Consider the following 25,689-nt stretch of genomic DNA (forward strand, 5'->3'; position numbering starts at 1 on the left):
AAGTACTTGGGATCACCAGTTCAGAGTAATGGTGAATGTGGAAGAGAGGTGAAGAAGAGAGTACAGGCAGGGTGGAATGGGTGGAGAAGAGTGTCAGGAGTGATTTGTGACAGACAGGTACCAGTAAGAGTGAAAGGGAAGGTCTACAAGAGGGTAGTGAGACCAGCTATGTTATATGGGTTGGAGACAGTGGCATTGACAAAAAGGCAGGAGTCCGAGCTGGATGTGGCAGAGTTAAAGATGTTAAGATTTGCACTTGGTGTGACTAGGATGGATAGGATTAGGAATCCGTATATTAGAGGGTCAGCTCATGTTGGGCAGTTTGGAGACAAAGCAAGTGAGACGAGATTGCGTTGGTTTGGACATGTGCTGAGGAGGGATGATGGGTATATTGGGAAAAAGATGCTAAGGATGGAGCTGCCAGGTAAGAGGAAAAGAGGAAGGCCTAAGATAAGGTTTATGGACATGGTGAGAGAGGACATGCAGGCGGCTGGTGTGACAGAGCAAGATGCAGAGGATAGGAAGAAATGTAAAGAGGGGTCGCCACAGCGGATCATCTAACGGTAAAAGCCGAAAGATGATGATGATGATGATGATGATGATCACATTTCTTTTTTATTCTTATATTTTATTCTCACGTTTATTGTAACAAATTTATACAGTTTCCCAAAACTTTACATTTATTTTATATTCTACTTTCCTGATGCTCTACTAAATCTGCTTTTGAATTCACACAGATAGACACCTTTAGGTACTGACCTGGGCTAGCTGGTTCATTGTTTTTCTCTTCTCGCAGCTTTTTACAAGTCCTGGTCCATAGCCGCCTCCCCCCCTTTTCTTGTTCTCCTAACATAATTCTAGTGTAAGTTTCCTGGTACTGTTAAACCTGCTTTCTCCAAGCCCTGGCTGTTAGCCCCCCCCCCGCCTTCTCCTAACATAATCGTATTGTAAGCTTCCCAGCCCTGTCAGTCCTGTCTATTCCCTCCCTCTTCCTCTTGAGAGTTTACTTATTCCTCCCCTGAGCTGCGGTGGCATCTTTAAATACTGAAAACCTCTGCCTGACTACACTCTATTTCTGTCTGTCCCATGGGCATCCCTCAGTAGTGTGCACAACTGTAAGTACCATTTGTACTTATGACTGTACTTGCATATTGAATTAACAAACCTGATGTAGAAAGGCACCCTCTTTTGACTTAGCTTTTCTGCCCTTGTTTCATAGGAATCCCCATTAGTGTACTCGCTTATACTGTATTCCATTCTTTTTTAATTAGTACTCTATTGAGTCGTAATTTACTGCATGTTCCTTTCTAAAACCCCTGGCATAACTACATTATTTTCCTAATTCTCGGTGAACTGCAGCTCCCCACTGGTGCATAAATAGTAAAAGCAAACAGAAAGGTAAAATTCAAACCAAAACTATAGGCTGCCCTATTTCTGTAGTTGCTAACCTTTTCACTGATTTTTTTCTGTTTGGCAACTGCTGCTCCTCCCTGAAGGTGTAACCCACTCAGTTTGCCTTTCGGGCTAACCTTTTCACTGATTTTTTTCTGTTTGGCAACTGCTGCTCCTCCCTGAAGGTGTAACCCACTCAGTTTGCCTTTCGGGCTCACTCTTCTCTCCTACCCTGTCCCCAAATCCCATTCCCCCACTACTTGTACTTTTATACCTCCCCTGACTCCTTCCCATCCAACACCTTTCCAATCACAATACACCTAAGCCAAACCCCACCAACCTGTAGATCTACATCACCCCAAACATCCACCCCTCCTACAATGCTCAACATAACATCTCTCTGTATAACCCCATTTGCCCTACTAATCTCTCTCTCTTCTCTTACCTATCTCACACTTTTTCCCAACCCTTGTCATAACTCTCACACACGTTCCCTACATCTTACCATCAGCCTCATTTCCCATCCTACTCATCCGTCTCTCACAAACTCTTTACCTCTAACCCAATCTATTTTTTCAAACCAAAACTGCTCCCAACCCCCCTGTACTCCCCTCTTAAATGGGGTATCAGAAAATCACTACTCTCAAACAACCCAAGCCACCCTTGCCCAACACACTCTCTCGCTCTTCTACTCCACCACATCTCTCTCTCACTAGCCAGCGACATCCACCCCAACCCCGGACCCATCCCTAACATCAGTCTCACAAAACCCTCCACTAAACCCACAAACTCAAAGTCCATTCACCTTCCAACACTTAATGCACAAAGCCTAAAAAACAAAATCTCTAACCTCCATGCCTGGCTCTCCCATAACCACCCCAACATTACCATTGTTTCTGAAACCTCGCTGAAAGCCTATATAAAAGATAGCAAAATCTTACCACCAGGTTTCCAAATCATTCGCAATGACAGAGCCCACAAAAAAGGAGGTGGAGTAGTAATACTCTACCCCACCTCCCATACCATAACTCCCTAGTACAATAGCATACCAACCTTTGCCAATGCTGAAATTATAATAAGTTTACTAAAAATAAACAACCACAAGTCCATATGTATCATTGCCCTCTATATTCCCCCTGGTGATAATATCAAAACTCTTGAAAACATTCTGTCCTGGTTTTCCTCCAATATAAAAAAATTAAACCTATATACTCGGTGATACCAGCATCAACTGGAATACTATTAACTCTGAAGCCCCGCCCCACACAATCAACCTGTACAACTTCTCCCAACTAATACAATCTCCAACCAGTCCAAATAAAGATGGTACCTCTGGTACCATCATTGACTGGATCCTAACAGCTCACCTAAACCTAATCACCAAAGCCGGAACATTACCTGATCCTCTCAGCGATCATCTACCAGCCTTCACTGACAGTCTCCAATCTCCACTGCATAAACAACACCACTACACCTCAAACCAAATGGATCAAAAGCAATCCCTGCCTATGGTTATCAAAAGATACTAAACTAGCCTTCTACCAAAGGCACAAAAAATGGAAACAATATCAAAAACATAAAAACCCTAACACCCTCCTAGAGTATAAGCAACTACGAAACTCCACAAAAAACTAATAATTAAAGACCGCAAAGCCCACTATTCCAAACTCCAGTCCTTGCACTCAACAAATCCCCAAAAATTCTAGGACTACATCATCCATGCTGCATCCTGACAACAAAGAAAACCCCTGCATAGACCGCACCCTCTCCAACCTTGAAACAGCCAGCCAGGTCAACTCATTCTTCATAGACTGCACAGCTAAACTATCAGCCTCCTTCCCACCCCCTCCTTCACCACCACCATTTCCTGCCCCAACCACCACCCCAATCATTACCCTTCCTCCACATCCTTCTGCCTCAAGCCCATCCCCACAAGCCCTATAAAAAGACTTGTCCTCAAACTCAAACCGCAATTCACATCCTTCTGCCTCAAGCCCATCCCCACAAGCCCTATAAAAAGACTTGTCCTCACTCAAACTGCAATGCACCCAACAACCTTCCACCCATCTTCCTCAAACAATCTTCAGGCAGCATTGCCTATCCCATCTCTTTTCTTATTAATAGATCCATACAAGAATCATACGTCTCTTCTATCTGGTGCCATGCTTACATTGTCCCCCTCTACAAAGGTGGCAATACTGATGCCACCAACTTCAGGCCTATTGCCATCCTTTCCCCTCTTTTTAAAATACTAGAGAAAACAATACAAGCACAACTCATGGCACACCTAACACTAAACAATCTCCTCTCCCCTACCCAACACGGCTTACTCCCTGGCCACAACACCATGACTGCCCTTCTTTCCTTTCTTGAAACCATAAACCTCGAATGTGACTCGGGCAAGTTTGTATCCACACTATTCCTAGATCTGTCAAAGGCCTTTGACACCATCTCACACACCCTACTTATATCCCAACTCTCCACCCTACACCTCTCTCCCACCACCATCACCTGGTTTTCCAGCTACTTGTCAACTGCCAGCAAGCTGCCCAATGCAAAACGTCAACCTCCCCTTCCTTCCCACACCCACAGGTGTCCCACATGGTTCTGTTCTTGGCTCTCTTCAACCTATTCATTAACAACTTTCACCAATCCATCCCAGACTAATCTATCATCCAGTATGCAGATGACTCAACAATCATCTGCTCAACCTTCTCCCCCGCTGAGCTCCTAGCAAAAACCCAACTAGCCTTCTCCAAAACATAAACCTGGATGCAGTCTAACCATCTGGCACTAAATGCAAATAAAACCACACTAATGTTTTTTTCCCTACCAAAAACTCCATTGACAAATCCACATTCACCATACAGAGCCAAAACAACACCTTCCTTGAAATCGTTACCAACACCAAGCTTCTTGGCACCATTATTGATGAAGAACTAAAATGTGTTATCCACATCTGCGCCACAATCAAGAAAACCCACCAAAAGTTAGGTCTCCTCTACAGGCACAACTGCCTCCTAAGCCCCTCTACCCGTCAAACTCTTGCATCCACCTTCCTACTCCCCTCCCTTATGTATGGTGCCCCTCTTTTCACCAGTCTCCATCTTGGCCTTTGGTCCAAACTTGAATCCTGCTACCACAAGATCTCCAAATTTGCAACCAGTTAAAAAACTCATCCCACCACTGCCACTCCCTCCTCACCCTCAACTGACTTGAACTACCCACCTACCTCAGTTACCTACAACTCACCATTGCCCACAAGCTCATCTTTAAACCTGCTAACTGCCCAGCTCTCGCTACTTCCTTAAAACCTTTCATTCCCAACCGCTCACTCAGATCCAAAAAACAAAATCTCCTTCAGGTCCACAAACCTGCACGACCTCCTGGCCATCTACTGCTGTCCCACTCCTTAGCCAAACAGTGGAACTCTCTCCCCACACACCTACACAACCTACCTAACCATACTAATTTCAAATCTCAGCTACTCTCTCATCTTTCTTCCAAATGAGAATGCCCTTACCACACTCCAACTTAAACCCCACCCCCCTCATTCCACCTTGCACTGACTCATCCAACTACCTCTACTATTACTTCATCCCACCCGAAACAATCCCTCCCCTACCAAAAACTAATACTATACTCTCCAATCTCAATTATACTATTAACCTCTCCATGCATAATATTTTCCTAACCTACTAATGGCTAGTAGCTATATATTTTGAAATGTTAAACCTACAATTGAGTTTATAACAAAAAATATTCAGTTTATGTAAATGTTGAAATTTCTGTATTGAATTATGTCTTTTCATTTTTGTAACATTATGACAAGCCGATTGGAACTATCATGGAGCTTATCTGTAAATCTTTAATTAGCTGTATGTACTATGTCCTTTTGTAACATGTGAAATGTAACTTACAATTGTTGTAGAGCATTTCTTCCCGGGCCTCCACTGAAAATGGGCTCTTGGCCCAGTGGACTTCCCCGGTCATCAAACTTAAATAAAATAAAAATAAAAACTACAACATTTTTGTAGTAAATAGCTTATGCATTACCAGAATCAATAAAAATAATACTAAACAAACATGTTTACCTTATTTTATGAAAGAATCATCATCATAATAGAGTCATGTATTTAGGAGTTGATGCTTATTGCCAATAATTATTGTAGGGATCATTTCAGAATATTTCACAAAGTATAGAAAAGCATATACTGTGAAATAATTTAGTTTAAGGATAGGTTGCAGAAAATATTCTGGCCAAAGGTTTCAGAAAGAAGGAGAAATCTGCATTTATCCTGGCCAGTGGTTAACAAAGTACTAACATCCAAAATTCCATATGAAAATGTAATTCACTTGGACAGGTGTTGGCTTTGTCGGAATGTTTATCCATGGTGTACCATTAAAAATGTACATTTATCTGGCATTGGCCTGTTTGACGTTCATTATGGCATTTTAGTGCTGCTGCAGAGAGGGTTTGGAATTTTCTGTAGTGTGACCACTGTTTGCACTGTGAACTGCAGTGATTCTAGAGAGTAATATGTTATGCCTTCTGTATATTGTCCTTATGAGTGGTGACAGTTAAATCGGCTGTTTTCTTTTCCTTAGTTACCAACTGTACAAGAATGGTATTGCCATTATTTGCCATCCTTTACTGCTAAAAAGTAATAAAACTTGTTATATCTTATGACATACCAAAAAAATGTTTAAGTCGAAAGACTTTAAAATGCTTGTAATCCACAGGATTAAAAAAAAACTACAAGCATGCACATGGACGCAGTTGTAATATAGTAGATAAGCAGCCAACATAATAAGAGACTGGCCAAACAAAGACATTTTGTGACATTTGCTTTTAAATAAAAGTGTATGCTAAGAAACACATGGATTAGATTTATGTTGCAAGGCATTACATGTAAATTGTCATTATGTAATTTTTTCAATTGTTTGTCTTGGAAGTACTACAGTTTAATAATCCTGTACAGTAGTCAGTTGTGTTATACTCTTGGTCTCAGACAAAATATGACATAGATTAAGTGATGATGTTTAAACACTGGTTATGGTCTGTTTTACAGAACTGATTGAGTACTTTAAGGCTCAAATGAAGGAAGACCATGAGGTTGCTTCTGCTGTTGCAGCTATTCGAACATTACTAGAATTTTTGAAGAGAGATAAAGGTAAGACAATTATTTCTTGTGTGCAGGATGGCCAGCCTGTTATTCAGAATGATAAACCCACAGAGTAATGTATGAAGCATGAATGTTCACCGAGAGAATAATAATGCACTTTCGGTTTGAGTTCAGCCTGTTGATGTTGTAAACAATCTTCTTCTTTCGGCTTTACAGTGTAAAAATATTAGGAATGCAAATAAAAAGTGATAAGCTTCCATGGTGACACTTCAGAGCTCTCTTTAATTACTTTTGAGTTTTGTAGGTTGCTTTTTAATACCATAGGTTAAGATAGTGGTTACACTGGCAGATGTATCAATAAAAGGGGATATGGTAATGTGGTCAGAAACAGGGAAAGTTTCCGAGGGTGAGGAGATGCAGTACTACATATTAGTTCAAAGTGCACAGGATGTTCTAGATAAGCAAAACATTATTTAGAGAATACTGTAGGCACCTGTTTTTTTTTCTTTCCCCATTCCATATATGTGGGCATTACCACTTAACATTTCTTGCAGAGTTGTCGGAAGGACAGACAGTCCCCACCTGTTTTATCTTGGCTGTTTCCCTGGTGACCTAGATGTTAATGATTTTTGTTCTGGATAGAGTTTCAAGACCATTATCAGTGGCTGGCAGAGAAGGTATAGGGTATACAATTCTAGAACCCCAAATCCCTTTGTTTAGTGCCCTGGATCCATGGAGGAAAGTGTTTTTTGTCTCTCTCTCTCTGTCCTTTGTCAGAAAATAACACTATTGAGAAAATCCCCTAAGCTAGAGAGGAGATGGTAGGTCCTCTATTACCTGCATTCAGATATGAAATCAATGTCACTAGTAGTGTAGTCAGGATATTACCTGTGTTCAGGTATGAAATCAATGTCACTAGTAGCATAGTCAGGATATTACCTGCGTTCAGGTATGAAATCAATATCACTAGTAGCATAGTCAGGATATTACGTGCGTTCAGGTATGAAATCAATATAACTAGTAGCATAGTCAGGATATTACCTGCGTTCAGGTATGAAATCAATATCACTAGTAGCATAGTCAGGATATTACCTGTGTTCAAGTATGAAATCAATATTACTAGTAGCATAGTCAGGATATTACCTGCGTTCAGGTATGAAATCAATATCACTAGTAGCATAGTCAGGATATTACCTGCGTTCAGGTATGAAATCAATATCGCTAGTAACATAGTCAGGATATTACCTGCGTTCAGGTATGAAATCAATATCGCTAGTAGCATAGTCAGGATATTACCTGCGTTCAGGTATGAAATCAATATCGTTAGTAGCATAGTCAGGATATTACCTGCGTTCAGGTATGAAATCAATATCGCTAGTAGCATAGTCAGGATATTACCTGCGTTCAGGTATGAAATCAATATTGCTAGTAGCATAGTCAGGATATTACCTGCGTTCAGGTATGAAATCAATATCGCTAGTAGCATAGTCAGGATATTACCTGCGTTCAGGTATGAAATCAATATGGCTAGTAGCATAGTCAGGATATTACCTGCGTTCAGGTATGAAATCAGTATCGCTAGTAGCATAGTCAGGATATTACCTGCGTTCAGGTATGAAATCAATATCGCTAGTAGCATAGTCAGGATATTACCTGCGTTCAGGTATGAAATCAATATCGCTAGTAGCATAGTCAGGATATTACCTGCGTCCAGGTATGAAATCAATATCACTAGTAGCATAGTCAGGAACAAAACTACTCTGCTAGTGGCTGACTCCATTTGTCCAATAATTTTTTCACTAAATGATTTGTCGCATCATGATTTTGTACTGTCCATGATTTTAAATATGTAACAAGTTGGCAAGTCTGATTGTATATACTTTGGCTGGAGTGATCATTGCTGGAAACATGATCCCAATGGAAATGGTACTTTTTTTTTTGTTTGTTTCCTATTTTTTCTGGCTAATGGGAAGCTTCCTTGAAATATTACCTCCTGACTGATCCAGTATCACACATGCATTAGTTGCTATAAACATGGCTTCATCTTTTTGCGTTTTAACTGAATGCTAAATACGGGAAATAAAGGCAGATTCTAAAGAGTTTACTTTGATTGATTTGTTCAAAAGTACAGCACTTTTTTCTACGTCATGCTGTTTAAGATTTCCTACTTGAGCAGCAAGATAGGATGAGCAGAATCATACTTTTCTTGGTGCAGTAAACAAGCCCTCTACCTCTCTGTATGTCATTTAGCACTGTGGCATCACTAACTGATATTGCCTGTAGCAGGGAATTGTTGAGGTCTTGCTGTTTAATTGTAACATGGAACGCATGTTTCTATTAGACAGAACTGACAATAAGCATGGTCCTGTGATGGTGATATGAAGACAAGAAAAAGTAGATTATGCCTGTTTGCAGGTTAAGAGCTGTGTTTTGTCTTGTTCATTCTTGAGTAGAAAATAGTCTGTTGTACTGCATATATTTTTGTTGCTCAGGTTCTGAGTTTTATTGTTTGACATCTTGGATTTTGCTGGACTTCAGTTAAAATATCCAAAAAAAAGTTAATTTCATTTTGATTTGACTTCTGTATTATTCAACAAGAAATGCATAATGCAGATTTTTCTGGATATTATTTGTGAGGCTTTTGAGGGCAATTAGCAACCTTCTTCAGAAATTAGTTAACAACTTTGAATATTTTTATTTGAATACTTTTTGCTCAGATCATAGGTATACAGAAAGAATTTGTTTAAAATAGATGTTTTTGTAATATAATTTTATAAAGAATTAGTATTTCACTTTTTAATATGTACCTGCACACATATGAACATTTTTACAGATGCTGTAGATGGTGTCCAAATGCTATCAAATCAAAATGTCTTGCTTTTGTCATATAAACTATGTTGGACTTTCTTTTTAGTAGTTCTTCATTTACATAAAAGGGAATATAATTTTGTTCCTTTTGTGTTTATTTTATTTATATTGAGTCAAATTTATTTCCACACTAAATGCAGTTATCAGATATACTTAAATGTAGTGACATATAGGGTTCTTTTACATGGGGCAGTTTTTTTTCCCATATTTTACCCTGTCTGCTGATTAAATCTGCTTTTTCCTGGCCATTTGACTCATTGAGCTCACATCACTATGGTGAGGGTAAACTGGGAGGGTCATAATTAAGGCAGCTGTCAGGGTAGTTAAAATGTTGTGCCTTTAAACGCATCTACCCAGTAATAGTCCATGGATGGGATGTGCATTGGGTGTCAGCACTGCCCCTCAGTTCCACAAGGGCTGACATCAGCAGAATACCTTGCCCACTGACGGAAGGAACCACATGGCAGTTTTCCTGGTCTGTACCAGGATAATCTACCCAACAAACACACACACCCTTCTGGGAAAACGCACTCCCCCCAGATGGGCACAGCCTGCTGCCTGCTCCATCAATTTCCTATTTTGTTAATCAAAGTTGGAACACCTGAGCCTTAATCAGGGCTCTGTTTCCTTATGTCACCAAGAAAGGCTATACCAGGCAGTGTTTCAGCAAATCTGTCACTTTGTTTTTCGTCAAGTTTGTTTAAGACCAGTATTATTTGCTTATATGGATCTAATCTAGTCTGAATTAAATTGCTTTCTTTTGTGCTTGACTGAATTGTATTGAGTACTTTCAATAAGTTCTGGAATATTAGGATTTGAAGTGGTTGTTTACAAAAAGACTTAGAACATTCTAAACATTAGTTAATTTCCTCTTAGATATCAGCATGGTGTGTGCTTTTCACATATAGACACACTGAATGTATAAAAACTTGTGTTGTAGGAAAAAGTCTGCATTTATGCCAAATTCCCAAATGTATTGGCATCAAAAAGCTCTAAAGTTATTAAAAAAAAAAACCCATAGAAGACTTTATAGAGAGACAAACGTTTTTGGTAGAGTACCGAAGTGTTGCAGTTGTGTCCAAACGGTTTCAAACCTATTTGTGGAAAGATAACAGTGACTTGGTCTGAAACTGCGCCGTGTACTATAAACTGACTGCTTGAAGGGGAGGATTGTACTTTTCCATAAATGGGTTTGAAACTGTAGACAGTGTAGTTCTAGTTGCTTTGAAATAGAAAATGTTTCTCTAAAAATCTGTTCTTCTTTTGTCTGCATATTTATCATTCTAGTAGCTTGCCGTACAGTGATTCTCAAAAAAATGTTGGATGTTTTCAGTCTTTTGTAGTGAGTGGGAAGTTAATTACCACACCAATTTTGAGTTGTTCATCTCATCTCTCTCTCCCTTTTTTTTTTTGGGAACCTCTCTGAATTTGCCATAAACTATGATGAAGATCACAGCCTGAAAATATGACACTGTTCTACAGAAACACTTTCAGCTGTTGACATAAAAATCTTAAGCAGATGACTGCAAGAGGCACCTCATGGGATACTTAGTGGTCTTGGATCAGTGTTACTTGTAAGAAGTAACATATTTGAATACTAAACTTTGCAAACTTGTGCTGCATGCAAATGACTTACTTTTGCAATGTAAGCCATACGTGCAGGGCATCTGCTTTAGGTGGGGCACAAATCCTTTGGTGTGCAGTGTGCAAGCCATGCATGTCTGCCAAATGAATGCCATATATTTCATGAAGTAGTGATGCCATATATTGCCAGCAGGAATCACACCATTCCTGTTTGATGCAGCCCATATGGGAATGAAATTATATTGCAAAAGGATCCTTCATTTACTGCTTAGTGTTTACATTATAGCATCAAAACCTAGAAGTGACATCAGGGTATACTGGCTCTGTCTCTATATCCTGACCTAACCAAAGACGTATGCAGTCAGCTCGCAGTTCATGTATGCAATGCACTATTTGCAGTGGTAAGACCACATTTGCTCCTTACTTCTGCCCTGTTCCTGTTACTGCAATGCATTCCTTTATCTTAATATTTAGAAATAATGTCTGTTGTCCAGTTCTCCTTCCCAGCAAGAGTATGTCTTTTGGCCTATAGCAGTTATCAGGAAAGCAGGAAGAACAAGGAATTGGCAAGTGTGTTGTAGCAACATAAACTATTCTGTAAAACCACTGATGTACTAAAATGAGTTTTAGTAAGATACTCAAGAATTGAATGCTAACATCCTGACGAGGAATTTTTTTTTTTTTGTTTGTTTTAATTACACTTCCTTTTTTAGATATTTAATGGTGTGGGGCTGACATAATGGTTAAAGTCTATGACTAATGACTAGCAGTTGGCACAGACGATTAAAGTGCTGTTGATAAGCTGCTTCCAGTAGTGCAGTTGTCCAGGGTTTGATTCCTTCAGCCTCAATTGCCTACCTGTCTGATTCTGAGCAAGTCACTTAACCAGATAGTTTTCCTGGACTAACTCTGGAGGAAAAAAAGGTCTGTGGAGATCAGTGCTGTACTTTAATAAACAAATCAAATAAAACATAATAAAGGTGGGGTTAGTGTAGTGGTTAGGATTTTTACCTCTCTGATACAGGGTTTGATTCTGACCTCGTTTTGTTAGCTAAGCTTGTAATAGTGTGCAGACTGATAACCTAGTATTTACCTCTGAAACCCTCGTGATCAATTTCTTTCCCCAACTTGACATTCTCTCAGTTCTCAGTCACACATCATGGCCAGAATGTGAGGATAGCTGGCACAGCCTCCACCAGGCATTCATTGTCACTGATTAAATTACCAGTGATGTTTGAAAGTCCTGTTTTTAGTATGGAGTCTGTTAGAGAATCTATGTCCTTAACCATGCTGACTTGGCAGGACATCTTGGTCAGTAGTGGAAGTCTGCTTTGCAAGGCAAATGTTCTGTTAGTGTAGCCAGCTCTTTGGCATACAGTGGTGAGGTGCCATCTGGGATCTTGACAACTCAGGATCACTTAGATTTCCAGCCATAAGGTTGGGTGTAAGCGGCTAATGCTGGTATGCCCATTCTTGACTCCGTGCAAGCATCGGTGACTCCTGGTGGTAGCTGGGAGAATGCACTGTCAACACTTGGTCAGCTACATACAATAATTGCCAGACAGTGCCCTGCATTGTACAGGGTTGCTACATTTGGAAGCATGTGTCCTTCACATAGTTTTGCGCAGCAGTTGCTCTTTCAGCAGAGATTATACAGGACTGCCAGAGGGTTGTGACAGATGTTAGATACCCATTAGTGGGAAAAATAATGATGGACTTCTAGATGGCAGTCCTGCTAATGGGGGTGATCTGATGGTCTGCAGGCAGCTGGAATAAACAATGATCAATAAAAAAATACCCTGTTAGGTATGGCTCCCAAATATGCAACAAAGTATAGAAGATTTAGGATTTTTACTTGGAAGTGTTTGCATAGCTATTTTTATGGCCCAAGTAGACTCCAAAGAATTTTTCCTCGGATAGATGGCAAATGCTGGAGGTGTGATGGGGAATAAGGAGGTAACTGGGGACATATGTTTTAGCGTAATGAGTTGGGAGACTTTAAAAATTCCATACAAAGCACTCTGTAAGAAATATTGGGTGAGCAAATGGGTGTAACTAAGGAAATTATTTTTTTTTTGTGCTAGGATACAGGATCTGAATTGCTAGACATAGGAAGTAAGGCCTTGTTAAGTTTAATTCTGGTGGCTGCCCTAAAGGCAATTACTAGAAAATGGAAATCAGAGTCTAAACCAACTGCATTTGAAGTAGTGAATATTGTAACAGAGATAAAATAACTGGAGGTGAGATCTTTAGAAATGGGTAAGGGCACTGATGGTAATTGTTTAAACGAATATATGTAATATATAATGTTTGTAACTGTAAACATGTAAACATGGTTTGTTTTCTAATATATAAGTATGTGTTTTCCTGTGTTTTAAGTCATAATTCAATAAAGATGTTAAAAAAAAGAAAAAAAATGTCCTGGTAATTAGGGGTGTTTGCGGTTTTTGTTTTGATTCCTCGTCATAGCTGTGGCGCTACACATGTGCATGTATGCAAATAGATACCTAACCCGACTGTATTTACTAAAACCACTCGATGTGATTTCACAGATGACATTTACTGCGACAAGGACAGGAATCTCCTTGTTTAGTAATGGTCTTTGATAATCTTTTCAGAAATGAATCCCTACATTTACATAGACATCAGAGTTTTTCTTTCCAATTTTTTTTTTGCTTGTGTCAGTGCCTCCACAAGGCAAGATGCTCAAAACTTAAGCACAACTATATTACACATCAAGATGCATCACTTTCTGGTACTAGAATTGTTTTGAGCTCATTTTGTTATCTGCTGAATTTTACCCGAGTCTACCATTAGAAGCTGTCACTTGTACAGCAAACAAGAAATGACAGGAGTGGTTAGCAGGCCTGGAATGTGAACTTTGAAGGACTATAATAATTTTTTCTCCCACATCTGAGATACACTACTACTTTCTTGGTTCATTTCTGTATATACAGAATGTGTCCTTGCTATACTAGTTTAGCTGTATTTCAGAAAATACCACATTAATAATTCTGACGTTTAAAGAGAATCTGAGTGGCTGTCCAAGCCTGTCTCATTAGCACTGGCAAGTTTTAGGCTAGACATGTGCAAAAACCTTGCTCTGACATATATGCTTGCTGACACAGATACAGGACCTCTACTTTTGCTGCTTGATGGACCTGGGTTTGAAGATGGGTGCAAGATTGTCATAGGACCAGTTGAGCAGGGAAAGACTGGGGTACATGTGGCATATCATCTGACTTGATGACACCCTGGTGGAGGCTGAGAACATGCTGCTAAAACAACTGGAGATTACATAGATGTGTTAAGTGATGAGAATAGGAAGGCCCATGATAAGTGTGACATCACTGCACCCACAACCAGTGGTTAAAAGAAACGTGAAGTGGAGCCTACAGGAAGATCATTCCAGTGGATTCCTCTTGTTTCTCTGTAATGATACAGCTAATCTGCCTAAGGAGCCTGGTACCTATGTTGAACAGGGTTGGGGAAAAAGCAAACTGTGGCTTGTAAAGTTCAGAAAACTAGGTGGGGCATTAAAGTGATGGGTGGTATCATAGTAAGGATAGCATGAGTAGCAGATGTTATTGTGAGACAGGAGAAGTGGGTGTAAGTGCTAGCTCCAGAAAGGCAGAGATGTTTTTGCCATCTAGGCAATTTACATACCACTTTTACCCCAAGGCGACACAGTGGTACAGCAGTTAGCATTACTATCTCGTAGCACTCTGTCCTCCAGTTGGTTTCTTGCTGGGATTCCTTATATGCTGAATTAGCATACCTGTCATTTATTTGTACAGATTCTTGCCACATGGTCCTGTTCCTTTCTTGACTAAAAATACTTGCAGGTAGCTGAAATGGAAAGCAACTTAGTTGTTGATGTGTGTGCATGTTTTATGTATGTCTAATGTCCTGTGATGAATCTACACCTGGCCCAGAATTGGTTATCTGCCTTACTTCAGTTGAATGCCTGTAAAGGCTGTAGCTCTCTTTCTCATTTGTGAATAGGATAAAGTGGGTAGTGGGATGTATGAGTGTTTTTCCACCGCATAATGAAAGTTTCTGTCGCTATTTTTTTAGGTGAAACAATTCAAGGCCTGAGAGAGAACCTCACTAATGCCATTAAGACTCTGATGGATGTGAATTCTTCAGTGGCTGTATCCTCAGGAGGAGAGCTCTTCTTGCGTTTCATCAGCTTGACCTCCTTAGAACATCAGGTGAGTATGTTAACAGTGAGTTGTTTCAGGCTTCTGCATCCAGCCGATGGAGTCTTTTATATCTAAACTTCTAATATGACATTTATTTTGCAGGACTTTTCAGTGTGCAAAAAGGTGATGATCGAAAGAGGAGAGCTATTCCTAACCAGAATATCATTGTCTAGGGGCAAAATTGCAAAACTGTGTCATATATTTATAAAGGACGGAGCTGTAAGTAAAAAATTTTGATTTCACAGTTTTAGTATTTATAATTTAATATGATTATTCAGTAAGCTGCCTATTAGGCAAGGACTAAAAGGTTGTGTGCCTTTAACCATTAGTGATACTTGGTGCACATAACTTTCTAGCTCTGTATGATAGCTCATCATTTAAATTGACTTACTTTTACACTTGCTGCTCTAATATTACCAATTTTTGACTAATAATAGACCTTAGATTGTCTTTCAAAACATATTTGATAACTCTAGGCCATTTACTGTAACACTTAAAAAAATATATGATGCGATGTCTGTGATTTACAACTACATGGAACTGCTGTATGTAATATGTGTGTATGTATGTTTATGTATGTATACATACATGCATATAAAAAACAAGCTCTTGCAGCAGTTGTGCACTTTGCAGTTCAGCTATTGTGGCTCAGTGGAAAGATCTCTACCTCACAGTCCCAGAGTATGAGGTTCATTCCTGACTGTCTTGTGGAATTTACATGTTCTTCCCATATTTTTTTTTTGGGGGGGGAGGTCTTCACTGGGTGCTGCAACACACAAAAAAAAAAAAGAGTTTGCAGTTTGATTGGTTAAGAGTCGCATCATTTCCTTGCTTTGAATGGACTTTAAATGAAACTACTGTCATAGAATAAAACCGAAAAACATTTTCTATTGGAAGGCCTATGTCATATCATTGGTATCATCTGTGCTTTAACAGTTTTTAGATTTTCTGCTACAGTGTGTTTTCCTATCCAGGTTTTATATTTAGTACCCCATACTAATCTTTTATTACAGGACCTACTTCAGCCGTCATTCATGACAGTTGACAATGCTGAATTTTTGCTGGTTTAACATTCTACAGAAAATCATACTGTAATTTAGTTTCTTTCATTATTTTAAATATGCTTTGACACACTCATATAGGAGTTTGAAACCAAGATCGGTAATGATAGTTATTAAAACTGCTGAATATGATATAGTGGTATGTAAACTCCAAACATGGTGTCTAAGCTGCATGTTTTCTTGCTTGTTGTGTGCACCAAAGTCTTTTCTTGTTTTTCCTGGTGTCCTTAAGTCTACATAGATTTCCTTACATATTTTTAAGCCCCCAACTTTTCTGTTAAAATGACTTTTTCTCTTTGCTGCCTGCCTGTCATCATCTCCCCTTAATCTATTGGCTGATGTGTTCCTCACAAGGTGAAAATTGTTCCCAGCCCATTAGCTCTCCATGGGGAGAGAGTCAATCACAGAGCTGTCATCCTAGATGCCATTAGAGTATTTGTGCAGATGTGGCCTAACCTCACACCCTGGTTGGTGGTGTCATGGGCACCATATGTTTGCAAGGTGACCTCCTGTGTCCGTGATACAGAGGCAAGCTTGCTATTGCTAGACATGCCACTGCAAGGGCTGTACTGCACTGGCTTAGGCAGACTCACTAATGTGCCAGCCTACACCAATCCCCTGGAGTGCCAGGTCATCACAGTGGGAGCAGCCACTACAGCCCTCCTTCCAGTCAAGTGTGTCAATGTAAACTGCACATCTCTAGCCCACCTCTTACAAGATCTTCCAGCTTCCTAAGCCGCTAATCAGTCTCTGTTTGTCTGGGTCACAAATATCTATGTTTTCATGTACTTGCTTCTCTTTAGTCTCATCTAGTTCCCAGAGTTCTTTTTTCTGTATTTCTTGAAAAGATGCTGCCTTTTTTTACAATATCTTCTGTTTTTTACAGAGAATTTTAACTCATGGATCCTCCAGAGTGGTTTTGCAAGTCTTGAATGAAGCCGCTTCTGCAAAGAAGCGTTTTAGTGTATTTGTCACCGAATCCCAGCCTGACTCAGCAGGGTAGGTACATGAAATAGCATCTAATTGTGCACGCACGCATGTGTGTGTGCATGTGTGATGTATATGTGTGTTGTGTGTGTGTTAAAGAAATTAGGCAAGTTTAGTTTTCTCATCCTTCTGTCACCAGGGTCTGTTCCACATTTGGGAATTCTGAGGCATATGTGGAAATCAGAAGATGTTTTAGAAGTCAGGTAAGCCAATAGCCAAGGCAAGATTGTAGTGTATTATGGTTTGCTGAATCAGGCAGTAAGTCAAAGTATAAATTTAAGCAAAGCTAGACACTTATCAGTGTAGGCTTTTAACTTCTCATTCCCTGATTTTTCTCAATGTTGCAAATGGTTTGGAAACAAATCACCATGGAGAAGCAGACACTTTGTGCATTCAGCCCTAGCCATCCTGAATGCACAGTAATGCATACAGTAAATTCGTTTTCCTTCTTGGTATTTAGCAAAGATGACTTAATTCTAGTATGTAGACAGAGAGAGGCATCTGTCTCTTTCTTAGTTTGGGATCAAGGGAGAAAATTAATGATTAAATTACCAGTAGTAGGGAAACGTATATTGAAAGGAATTTCAAGTCTTCCACTTGCTTCCTGCAATATGTAACAAGAAAGCAACAGAGCAAGGAAGCAAGTAAAGTAAATTGTTTAGCTCTGAAAGAACAGTTTGCCTTCAAGCAAACTAAGTAAGTGCACATCATGTGAAAGTAGAGGTTAAGCTGCTATTCATGAGTATGTCAGTTTCACGTTCCAATAGTTCATTTTTGCTAATTTTCATTACATAATAATAAAACTTGGGTAATGGGTTCTTTTTCATTGTCTTCTGAATATAAAATGTGTCTGTTAATTTAAATTTACGTTCCAATAGTTCATTTTTGCTGATTTTCATTACATAATAATAAAACTTGGGTAATGGGTTCTTTTTCATTGTCTTCTGAATATAAAATGTGTCTGTTAATTTAAATTTTCACTGCATGTAAAATGCATCTGAGTAATTGTATACATACAACAACTCCCTTTCTAGTGAACAAAAACATTTTGTTTTTGGTGAAAATTTGCAGCAAATATAAATTCACTTGCTCACAACTGTCATATTTATTTACATTACTTACTACAGTGCTGATTTTATACCAGAAAGTAAGCATTTTGCCAGCTCTGGTGCTATAGAATGATAAAGCCCTGACTATGGTTTAACTGACCCTAGTTCAGTTAGTGACTTGGGTGTCTGACAGAGTGGACCTGGGGTGGATGGGAGTGAGTGGCCACTGCCAGCTCACCTGTGAGGGGATTCCAGCTTGTTACTTGGGTGGCGCCTAGCAGGAGCAGTAGGTATTGCACTAATGAAGCATAAGCCAGTGAGCATGCTGGGCCATTGTTCATATTGCATGTAGCTGAATGACCAGTTTACTATCAAAATGTAGAATGAAGGTTTGGCGAAAATGGGAATGTTGAACATCAGTTGGCTGATTCCCTTCTTGCCAACCTTCAAATCTTCGAATGTCCTATGCAGCAAATGCCACTGTGCATTTGCTTATACATGGTCGATGTAACAAACAGAGATCGTGGTACAATGCTGATCAAGAAATTAATCCTTTTCCTCACTGTAATGTGATCTCAGAGTTGGAATATATATTTGGCAAGGGGTGTGGGAAGCACAGGGGGGCTTGCCCCCCTGCAAATACATGAGTTACAGCATTGTGCAGTACTAAACTGCATATGTTTGTACTGCTAAAAAGCAGGCAGGTGAAAAAAAGATGTTGAATAATACCGAAGTCGCATTCATCGTTATGACATTCAACATTCTAACCTAATTAATATGCAGTACACCAGTAATATGTGTTGAACACATGAACGGATTTTGTTCTTAATGTCACGGTTTTGTTAGAAAACCTAGTGAACCTAGTGAATATGTGGAGACAACGCACTCTGTGGTAGGCAGCATGCAGTTATGAGTTGGTGGAATACTCCTGCAGGGGAGGTGGTAGTGTGCTCCATGGGAACAGCAAGCTACTCTAGCAAGAATAAATGAGTTTGTAGGCATTTGGCTAGTCCAGGATGTCAAGCTGTTACCCTGTGGCAAGAATGGACCAGTTGGCTGCAGGCAGAGAAGCCTTCAGGCTGATCCTGTGAAGGGCAAATAAGTCTGGAGAAAAGCAATATTATTAGTCCCTTATTTCATATTTTAGAAAGGCTAGAAACTTATCAGTGGTTTGATAATATAGTGTTCACATGTTTTAAAGTATTCATGTCTTACGGAATAATTTCTGGTAATGTTGTGCTTTGATTAAATATTTTTTGAGGAAAATGCAGTACAAAATATGATTTATTGGGAAATAACATACCAACACCAAAGTGAGTCTGAATACATTGGGTACATACAGTAAAGTTTGTCATTGAGAAGTATACAGGCTTTAAAATAATCTTCACTCCTAAGACATGTTGCTTCCCCAGTGTCACGAAAAGTGGCTCTAGTAGAATCAAGGATTACTGCTTTGGCCATTCTTCTGAGCGTAAATGTTGTTGAAAGTAGTATTCTGAAAAAAAGGTTGTATGTAAAGTTACAGTGTATCTAAACAAACAGTGTAAATTATTAATTGGTGTCTGTGATCCTCCCTCCCCCAGCACATCACTAGTCTTCTGAGATGAGTGCACCTTAAAAGAAATGTATACTTATAAATGAGAAGATCTTAAGAGTGGGACAGTAAACTTTTTTAAAGGCAAAATTTTGTTTGGCAGCACTAGATCTGGGAGGGAAAATAACAGTTTGTAGATTCGTACTACTTAGCAGTGTAGAGGCACTCAGCAGTGTGGAGGCACCTGTAGACCTTGGAAAGAAAAAATGTTGTTGGGAAGCATCTTGGGCCTCAATGGGAAACCTGTGTCTTCTGAGTGTTGCCAGGTACATCTCTGGACTTTGGAAATACTTGTGTCACATATGTGAAAAATAAAAATATCTTCATCTTAGATTGTTAGACTTCCTTTGTCTGGGCTTTGCTCATAGAACACCATACAGAAGTAGTCAACCTAAAGAAGTGCGACTTAAAACTACAGATAATATGCGATTGTAATGTCTTCACAACATACACAAGAACATGCATATGCTCAGTCTTGAATAGTTTCTGGGTTTGTGTTTCCTGTTTGCTGTCTTGTGTAGAATGTAGTGAAACACAAGACATTAAATATTTGTTCTTATTGAAGACACCTTGGAAGGGCAATACATAAGGTCACATATGTAATTCTAACTGGGTAGGTAAGGTTTGTGTGCATCATATGGGCTAGAAAAATATTCTGTCTCTGTAAACTAAAAACTATGAACTACACAAGTTTTTCTACAAAGTAGAAAAAAGCCCCACTGAACTACAAACAATTTGATGTTATACATTCTACAGGATTATATTTAGTATATTTTAGTCTTCTGTTCTTGTATGTTTTTGAGAACAACTATACAACATTTCGTTCAGTCTGCTAAGCTTTGTGTAACTAATATAAAATGTCTCATTTGATATTTATGGCATCAGAACTGTTTGTCATAAACCAAGCATTGCTTTTGTTTGCTTCAGCCATGTACTGTCAGGCTGTGTATTGTTTTTTTTTCCACTATCGCTTGCACCACCTGCCGGATAGTCAGTCTTCCCCTCCTGATTAGACCCGTTGGCCATTCCCTATTACCCAGCTCAATGGGCAATCCTAGCATGAACCAATGAATGGAAAATAAATGTGAAGCATCCTGGTACAATGGTGATCATTACCCTGATATCCGTAAGGCATCATAGATGCATAAGCTAGGCTAACAACCACTAGGACCTTTATAAGCCTAGCGATGTGACCCACAAGTTTGATTTTATATAGGTGATGATTTTCTGTCTGCTTTCTCAGTCAGAGACATATGAAACAGACCACCGGTGAATTTCCAGTTACCCATCCACTGGTCCAAGTTGCGGTTAAAAAGGGATGGGAGGAACTCTGCTTCACATGGATAGGGGAGCCTGTTCCAGAGAATGGAAATTCTCTGAGAAACATATCTGTCTTTACAATATGTCCTGCTTGTGTTGCAAGCAAAATTTAGGTCTTTTAATCTAGTAGTTCTGATTTTGTTTGTTTTGCAGATGTGCAAAAAGTTCATCAAAATGGTCCATGCATGCCTTGTACACTAGGCAAAGATCACATCTCAGATGTTTTTATAATACTGAGTAAAGAGACAGGACTTTGAGGTGATCAGCATAGGACATTGTGTTCAATCCATGTATTATTTTTGTAAGGAACCTTTGGGACATTCCAGTTGCTGCATGTGTCTGGTTGGGTACATACCGAAGGGGGTATTATACTCTATGAGGGGTCTGATGAGGGCTTAGTACAGAGGTATGTGACCTCTGTGGACCACAATGCCATGCCCTTGCTTGTAAGTTGAGCAACAAAGAAGGATTTTCTTACTACCTTGGACACATGCTGGTCAAAGGCTATGTTACTGTCTACATGCATTCCCAGATCCCTGACTAGTGAATCAACTTTTAAGGGTGTTTTAGTGATGGCATAGTTACTAGGGGTGGTAAACTTCCCAAAATATACTATAGTATAATGCATTTCTTGATATTGAGTTTTCAGCCATGGCTTTGGCACCAAGCGTTTGTCTGTATTAGACATTCCTGAAGGGTGTTTTCATCTTGGGGGGGGGGATTCAGTGACTGCTCCCAGTTTGCAATCATCTGTGAACTTGGTCAGCCAAAGACCTTTGACATTGGCTTTGACATCCAAGAAGTATATGCCAGAGAGGAGTAGGTCCAGCACAGAGTCATGGAAGACTCCAAATGTGACCAGCCTCATTGTGGAGGTGGCCTCACCAATTCTAACCTCCTGGGTCCTATCAGTGAGCCAGCTAGCTATCTAGCATGTTGTAAAAAGGTTTATACATAGTTTCATAAGTTAGTTGACAATGCCTGAGTGGGGTATTGTATCAATTGCCTTATGCACCGTTTTCCCCTCCTTCATTGCCTTAGTGACACTTTCTAAGACATCCACCGGATTCAGTAAGCATGGCCTTCCTTTAACAAAGCTAAACTGGGGTGGATCCAGTGTCTGGAAGTCTCCTATGTCCCTGTTAATTTCAATGATTCTTTCCATGGCTTTGCAAATAAGACTAGTCAGACTGGTGGGTCTCTAGTTTCCAGGATCTGTTGAAGGTCCTCCCTTATGAAGGGGGATGACCGTTGCAGTGCTCCATTCACATGGCATAAAGCATGTTTTAAGACTGTAGTTAAATAATTGCTCCAGAGGTCCTGATAAGTCATATTTTAGACTATTCAGCAGGCATCCTGGGATGTTATTGGAGTCAGTTGAGGCCGTGTTCTTAGCGTTAGTCAGTGCAGCCAATACATGCTCCCTAGTTATAGCTGGAGAGGTTATGTTTGAGGGAATTCTTGAGGGGATGGTGGGGGTGGTAAAGTTGGAACTGAATTTGTTTGCTAACAGATTTGCTTTATCACCAGGCTCGGTGATTGTCGCACCATTAACCAGCAGTTCAGCACATTGCTGTGTGCATCCTTGAGGAGGTTTCTGATATAGCTGTAGAAGGTGTTAAGGTTATCTTTCTTTCACCTGAGAGGCTATCTTACCCTCAAAGTTCGATTTGCTTAACTTGATTAGCCCTACAAATTGCTTATTTACTTTGAAGAGAGAGTTTCTGACTTTATGGGAATTACCCTTCCTGATTTTTGCCATATTATTTTTCCATTTCTTGTATATCCTGTTTAATTTGGGATGCCACCAGGGTGGTTTGGAGCTAGTTCTGGGCTTACTTCTGGAAGGTACAGCAGCCTGTATGCAGCCATTGACATGGTTGTATGGAGTTTCTGAGAGCAGTTCGGCGTAGGCTGCTGTGTTTGGAAGGGCATTGAATTTTGACAATAAATCAGTTAATAAAAGGTAATTTGCCCTGTTATTGTTGTTGGTTTTAATGGGATCATGGATTTGATTTTGATTTCAAAGGAGACAGCTTTGTGGTCAGACCTTACCTGGGAAGATTAGATGTAGGGGCGGGTGCAACATTCTCCAATATTTGTAAGCACAAAGTCCAGTATGCTGGAGACTGTTGTGGGCATATTCACTGTTTAGGCAAGGGTGTTTGCATTTACAAAGTTCAGAAATCTCTGTGCCCCTAGATTTGAGACTGGGTAAGATTCCCTGTCTATAGAGGGGTAATTAAAGCCCCCAATGAGTAGGATACTAGGTTGGATGGTAAGTGTCTGCAGTAAGTCAAAGTATGCATTGTGAGCTCCTTGGGAAGGTGATCTGCAGCTAGCTAGGATATATATGGTACAGCATTTTGTCTGTGGTGATTTGCATGTGGAGGAACTCCAGCACATCATCTTGTTTGACAACCCTAGAGATATGCTTGTAATTGATGTATATTGAGACAATTCCTCCTTTAGCCCTTTTCTGTGTAGCTTCTGGTCTAAAAGAGTAGAAGGCACTGAACTTTGCACTGCTGGGGTACTCTCCTCTGCTTTAAACAATGTCTCTGTAACTGCACAGATCTCTGTATTCCTGAGAGTGAGGAGGGCTTGGAGGGAGTGTATTTTTTTTTTATTTAGGCTCCTGGCATTGAGCAGTAATACCTTGAGGTTCACTTGAGTTGATTTTGCTATGTCAGTAGGTTTGTCAATGTGGTATTGCCTAAAAAAGGCACTATGGGGGATGGATAAAGTTTTAGCTAGTATTCGAAAACCTATAGGGGAGAGGTGCAGACCATCTGTGAAAGCAGCGTGATCTGTTAACCATGTTCTCCCAAGCTGACAAATATTGGATCCTCTTAGAATGACACCAGAAACACTGCCAGTTTTTGAAATCAATATTTGTTCCTATATTATGGTATCATCCTTGGTGATGGTAATATGCTGCTCAGTGCTAGGCTCATACCAGCCTGAGACACATAATCTGAAAGCTCCATAATGCTCTCTTCATGTAGTCCAGGGAGGCACATCTCAGGTCATTTACACCTGCGTGGATTGTGATGGAATCCTACTTGTACCTGTGGTGTAATGACTTGAGTTCATGCATGATTTGGCGAATTCTGGTTCCAGATAAGCAAATAACTGTCTTCTCCTTGTTCAGCTTGATTAGAGGGGCATCAGTATATCTTAAAATGGAGTTCCCTATACCAAGAGTCCTAGGAAGTGCATTTGCTTGCCTTAGGGGGCTTAGTGTTTGGGGCTTCACCAAGTGTTACAGTAGGTGTGGTGTTAGGTGTTGTTTTTTCTGAGTGCCTTTGGGCTTGCTAAGGCATAGTTTTGACAACGGGTGATCTAGGTGATCTTTTAAGTGCCTCAGCATATGTTAGTCTGGGTGTGTGTCTGTTTTGTGTACTGTGTGAGATACATGTTGTGTGTGGTTTCGACAACCTGATGTGTATTTGTATGCAAGAGTTTAGCCTCCAGTGTCATTATGTAAGTACACGTCTCATATACTGTGTCTGCTTCTTAAAGATTAAATGGTTGTCAATAAACATGAGACAATTGCTCCATTTCCTGAAGATGCCCATATCCACCAAGATGGCTGCAGACAAGTTAGGAAATTGCCTATGTTCAGTCCTTTGACTTGTGAGCTACATGGGGGTGGTGTATTGGAGTTAGAAGGCTATTAAGGGTATTTTATCTGTGAAGATTATGCCAAATAGTAGTACATTCTGCTAACGTTAATGTTTATACAATACCGAATTTAACTAAAACTGTAGGTATTGCCACTTGATTCCCAACTAGCTGCTCTGAGCTTGTTGGTACACAATGTATGTGCACTATATTGCTGCTTTACAGGCTACAGTTTTATGAAACATTCTTTCTAGGTGTTTGCTACTGTACAGGGCATTGCTGACTCATGCAAACATGCATAATGTATAGCAGCACAGAAAACTTACTAATGAGCCCATTGGCAAATAAAATGACTACACTATGAGTCCTTTTGTGTATTTCCCAACTTGGATAGACCAGACAAACACCTTCTGCCACAAGATGAATAAACCCAGTCTTCCTAATGTAAAAGCATGGTAGAAGAGTCCCACGAGTGCAGTACTACCACAAACCACTTAAACAGTTAACTGGAAATCCCTTCCTGAATGCAATTTCAAGACAGTCTTACAGCAGTAACAGTGAAAGGAAAATAATTTGTTTTTTACAAAAATGTATGAAATGTGCACATAGAAGCAGGAAACAGAAGTCTGTCTGTAAGGTAAACACCTTAACCATTAAGCCAACCTCCCAGTGATCACTGAAAATAACTTCAGTGCAATCTAGCAGTCAAAGTTACTGTGCCTGGATAGCATCAGATACAAGTAAAACACTTGAATGCAGACTAAAACTCCAAGCTTTGCTGAACTCCTGAAAAATGAGCAGGAGACAATATATAGTAAAGGAAGTTTACTCAAGAGGAGATACTGGTTTTCTGGGTGGGCATTCAGTATCATAGAT

At 39.8% G+C, this 25,689-nt stretch overlaps 1 protein-coding gene across 1 annotated transcript in view; it reads left to right on the forward strand.

Annotated features, from left to right (window-relative positions):
* The window catches only part of EIF2B1 (eukaryotic translation initiation factor 2B subunit alpha), a 222,402-nt gene that overhangs the window by 28,101 nt on the left and 168,612 nt on the right, over positions 1–25,689 (forward strand). Inside the window, exons 2-5 of the mRNA XM_044068553.1 lie at positions 6,465–6,566; positions 15,048–15,184; positions 15,278–15,394; positions 17,123–17,235. Coding sequence (XP_043924488.1) covers positions 6,465–6,566; positions 15,048–15,184; positions 15,278–15,394; positions 17,123–17,235 — 469 coding nt within the window. The remainder of the gene's footprint in view (positions 1–6,464; positions 6,567–15,047; positions 15,185–15,277; positions 15,395–17,122; positions 17,236–25,689) is intronic.

Source organism: Protopterus annectens, chromosome 4.part0 (genome assembly GCF_019279795.1).
Source record: "Protopterus annectens isolate FY-2018-M chromosome 4.part0, PAN1.0, whole genome shotgun sequence".
NCBI classification, from domain to species: Eukaryota; Metazoa; Chordata; order Ceratodontiformes; family Protopteridae; genus Protopterus; species Protopterus annectens.